Below are 4654 nucleotides of genomic sequence, written 5' to 3' on the forward strand. Positions count from 1 at the left end.
TTAAATGAAAACAGCGAGCACATAACATCAGATCATATCTCTCTACTAGTATAAAAGCTTTAAAAATCAAAATAAAATATTCAAAGCAGGATCTAGAAAATCTAAAAATCTCATGAAAGTTAAATATTAGCACCCCAATAAATAAATACTCAGTTATGACATTGAATATTTTGTTGGTTAAAATATTGGTTTATGAATTTACAGTGTTCATACATATGGGTTTTAGTATTTCACAATTTTCTGTTATTAAATATGATAAATAACGTATTTTTAATATTTTGAAACACTCAAACCTTTAATTAACTTTATTTTCTAACATATCAAGGTATTAATTTTTATTATATAATATATGTAAATACTGTACACTTACTTGTAAAATTATATATATAAATAATTCAAAACTATATCCGAGTATCCTAGTCTTTAAATTAAAATACTGAATTTTGAAAATTGAATTAAATATTTGAAATAATTAAAAATCTAGGAAATTTCGAAACCAAAAGTATATGAAGTACTGCCTCATAATAATTTAAAATTTTAAAATGTAAGTAAATATTTATAGAAAATTTACCAAACCTTGTGTCAGTAGCTTAATATCTCAGTTATGTTCTGCTCCTTGTAAATTTTGTCTGCATGCAAATGATAACTTATATGAAAGGGAAATCATTATAATTTCGATCCACATAGAACAAAATCTAAACACAATTAATATTTATGTGTTAATATAATTATATTTTAAAAATTGGACACACATAAACTGAGAAAAATATACATTTTCTTCACCAAATACCATTTTCTTCACCAAATACTCTACAAAAGATATCACTATTTATATTTTTATTACAAAGCAAAAAAATAAGAACAATAAACACACATAAAATATTTATAGGTAAAACAATTATTTTAGATAATAAAAAACTTTATCTGAAATTTTGAAACGGGTCGTTATAAAGTTTGAAACACCCGGCTTTCAATAATCATCTTAGGCAATTTACTATTAAAATATAATTGTATGCTTTTTTTTCCAACTAATTGTATGCTTTAAAATTGTAAACACTAGTTATTAGTATTATGTTAATGATCGAAATTCCGTTGAAAATTTTGATGTGTATCTTACTTAGGTCCAGAAATGCCTAACCCTAGTTATCATATCCTTACTTAAAATGGACGGCAATGTCTCACAAACAAATAAAAAAGTACTTAGAGCCAGAAGCCAGGTCACAAACCAAAGCATTGACCCAAAAGCAGTGCGTACCGGATTTAGTTGTAATAAAACGAATATAAGGACCGGAAACCTGTTAGACCGGTGCACCACTGCCAAAAGAGGACCAACAACAATATAACGTTATACACACTACCGATATAACATATAGTTACAATTTATCTAATTATAAATATTGATCTTCCTCTTAAAATGTGTCTGAAATGTTCCCTCACACGTCTCCCTCCTCTCTCTCTCTCTTCTCCGTTTAACAGTCTCTCGCCGGCGGTAACTTTTTCCGGCGATGAAACTTCTCTTTCTCATTCCTCACCGTGATTTCTAAACCTCCTTCTCTCTCATCTTATCACGTGATCGTGCTGACCAGTCGAAAATCAACAGACTTTATACTGTTTCTTGTCAATCTTTTATAAACCTCTTGTATACTTTTCCGACAGAGACACAAGATGTTGGATCTTAACCTCGACGCTGACTCTCCCGAGTCGACTCAGTACGGTGACTCATACGCAGATCGGAAAACATCAGACGGCTCCGGGAACCGGTCAGAGACGTCGACGTCGTCGGTAATCAATGCTGACGCAGATGAAGATTCTTGCTCGACTCGTGCTTTTACTCTAAACTTCGATATTTTAAAAGTCGGAAGCAGCGGCGGTGGCGGAGGAGGAGATGAAAGCACCGCCGTGACTAAAGAGTTTTTCCCGGTGGCTGGAGACTGTGGGCATCTACGAGGGTCGAGCTCTAGAGGCTGGATAGATCTCTCTTTCGATGGCTCGAGCCAAGGAGAAGCAAACTTAGTGGCTCCGGCGCCGGCGCCGGCTCCGGTGAAAAAGAGTCGGAGAGGACCGAGGTCAAGGAGCTCGCAGTACAGAGGAGTTACCTTCTACCGAAGAACTGGTAGATGGGAGTCACATATATGGTAAAGACAATTAAAACTCCTTGACTTCTTATTTAAAATTTCATTAATTCAACTTTTTATTTTAGTTTCTGAAACTGATTAAAAACTCTATATTGGTTTTTGTTATTTGCAGGGATTGTGGGAAACAAGTCTATTTAGGTAAGAGATTTAAATTTTCATTATTTAGTTCTTGATTTCATTTTTAACAATCTTCTTGATTTTCACGTATAGGTGGCTTTGACACTGCTCATGCCGCGGCTAGGTAAAGTTTTAGATCATTTTTCAGCAATGTTTGTGTCTTTTGATGATTATGATCTTATTTCTTTTTACATATATGTAGAGCTTATGATCGAGCTGCTATCAAATTTAGAGGAGTCGATGCTGATATCAACTTCACTCTCGGCGATTACGAGGAAGATATGAAACAGGTTTGGCTTTATATTATTTGTGTCATCTAGTAAAATCCTTTCTTCTTTCATGGGAAATGTTAATTGAGTGTTTGCCCCTCCTCTCAACAGGTTCAAAACTTGAGCAAGGAAGAGTTTGTGCACATACTCCGTCGACAGAGCACAGGTTTCTCTCGGGGGAGCTCCAAGTATCGAGGAGTAACGTTGCACAAATGTGGGAGATGGGAAGCTAGGATGGGTCAGTTTCTTGGTAAAAAGTGAGCCAACTTTTTTTCTCTTTGATCTGAGCACTTAGAAGTAATGTTAAATGACTAGAAAATGGTGTCTTAGTAATTGAAACCAAAAGTGGTGAGACTTTTCAAATGTTTTGGGGATTTTTAAGATGGGTTGAATTGCAGGTATGTTTACCTTGGGCTGTTCGACAGCGAAGTAGAAGCTGCAAGGTCATATTAAAACAATGATCATGAATCTTTTACTTGTTTTGCCAGAAAAAATAAAACTTTCTATTCCTGAAGTTTTGTACCTCTTTAAGAAGAACTTCACTAGAGCTTTTTTTTTTTTTTTAACTCTTTCTGAACACTTTTGTTCTTGAAAACAGGGCTTATGACAAGGCTGCGATAAGCTCTAATGGTAGGGAAGCAGTTACCAACTTCGAGCTTAGTTCATACCAGAATGAGACTAACTCTGAGACCAATAACCAAGGTAACGTACATAATCTAGTGTAATACTTTTATCATCAGTCTATAAACACACAGCTTATGATTGTTGTTTTATTTATTTATGAAGGTGGTCATGACAAGCTTGATCTCAGCTTGGGAATGTCTCTTTCCCCCGGGAATGCGTCAAAGCAAAACGGAAGGCTCTTTCATTACCCTTCTAATACTTATGAAACTCAGCGTGGAGTTAGTTTAACGGTAATTTCTCAACACCAATCTCTGAAAAATTCTTGAAAACGTTTATTTATTGTCTTACAACGCTTGCAGATAGGTAATGAGTTCATGGGAAAGCCGGTGAATGCACCTCTTCCTTATGGTTCCTCGGACCACCGCGCTTACTGGAACGGTTATAACAATCCCGTCGAGGTAAAAAAAAATATAATCTGAAATGTAACCAGACAAAACTATGTAAAAACCGTACAATGAGATAATTGTTTGTTTGTTTGCTTGTTTGTTATGTTTTGGTTTACAGGGAAGGGCAACAGAGAAGAGAAGTGAAGCTGAAGGAGGAGGGATGGTGAGTAACTGGGGATGGCAAGGACCAGGCCAAACCAGCGCCATGAGACCGCAACCACCAGGCGCACAACCGCAGTTGTTCTCAGTTGCAGCAGCATCATCAGGATTCTCTAATTTCCGGCAACAACCTCCCAATGACAATGCCTCTGCCTCCTCTCTTGGTTACTTTTATCCACAACCTTAATTTACGGAGGAGGCTTTAAAACAATGTGTGTTATGGTATTTGGATTCTTTATAAAATGGGATATGCTTTTCTTTATCGTCAATGTGAAAAATGTTCTTCCGTGTATCTTGAGTAAAGGTAAGACTCTTGGAAACTGGAAGGCAAAAGTTTTGTAAATAACATAAAAAGTTAAACTATTGTCGGTATATTTACATATATATGATATATCATTAATACAAATTATATAATTAACATAATATATATTGCATCGTTGACATTATAAAATGTTTTTTTTGTTGAAACAGTAGGCCTGAACATTAGAATATAAATCGATTCTACCTAAATAAAAATCGATTAAAATTAAATTAAAAATAAAAACAAAACCAATTTAACTAATTCAAATTATTTAAAAGCTATTAGTTAAATTAAATCAGATGGATAAATTAAATTGAATCAATTAAATCGAATCGGTTTTCTCTTCGAAATAAATCAGTTTACTAATATTGAACTTTCGGATTCCAACCTTTGAACCCATATATCCCAATCCACATTTTGACAAATAAAATAACCATACATCCAATCCACATTTTTGAAAATAAATTATGATTATGATGTTAATTACATAATACATATTATCATACTAACTATATAGTTATTGTAATTAGAAACAATAATTTTTAAGTAAAAATGTGTAGCCATGATGTTTATTATTGGTGTAACAGATTTCTCCAATAAAAT

The 4654-nt window shown here is 34.0% G+C and overlaps 1 protein-coding gene across 2 annotated transcripts; it reads left to right on the forward strand.

Moving 5' to 3' along the window:
• The first annotated feature begins 1379 nt into the window (after positions 1 to 1379).
• LOC106358595 (ethylene-responsive transcription factor RAP2-7-like) lies at positions 1380 to 4113 on the forward strand. Of its 2 annotated transcripts, XM_013798422.3 has the most exons (10): positions 1382 to 2135; positions 2248 to 2273; positions 2346 to 2376; positions 2455 to 2542; positions 2633 to 2778; positions 2920 to 2964; positions 3120 to 3223; positions 3308 to 3435; positions 3505 to 3603; positions 3710 to 4113. In XM_013798422.3, the coding sequence occupies exons 1-10, from the start codon at positions 1666 to 1668 to the stop codon at positions 3935 to 3937; spliced, it is 1365 nt and encodes a 454-aa protein (XP_013653876.2). In that variant the 5' UTR covers positions 1382 to 1665; the 3' UTR covers positions 3938 to 4113. The 2 variants fall into 2 exon arrangements, with proteins under 2 accessions (XP_013653877.2, XP_013653876.2); XM_013798423.3 differs by lacking the exon at positions 2920 to 2964 and having other exon boundaries at positions 1380 to 2135.
• Positions 4114 to 4654: the final 541 nt, after the last annotated feature.

The sequence above is a fragment of the Brassica napus genome, chromosome C4 (assembly GCF_020379485.1).
Source record: "Brassica napus cultivar Da-Ae chromosome C4, Da-Ae, whole genome shotgun sequence".
NCBI classification, from domain to species: Eukaryota; Viridiplantae; Streptophyta; class Magnoliopsida; order Brassicales; family Brassicaceae; genus Brassica; species Brassica napus.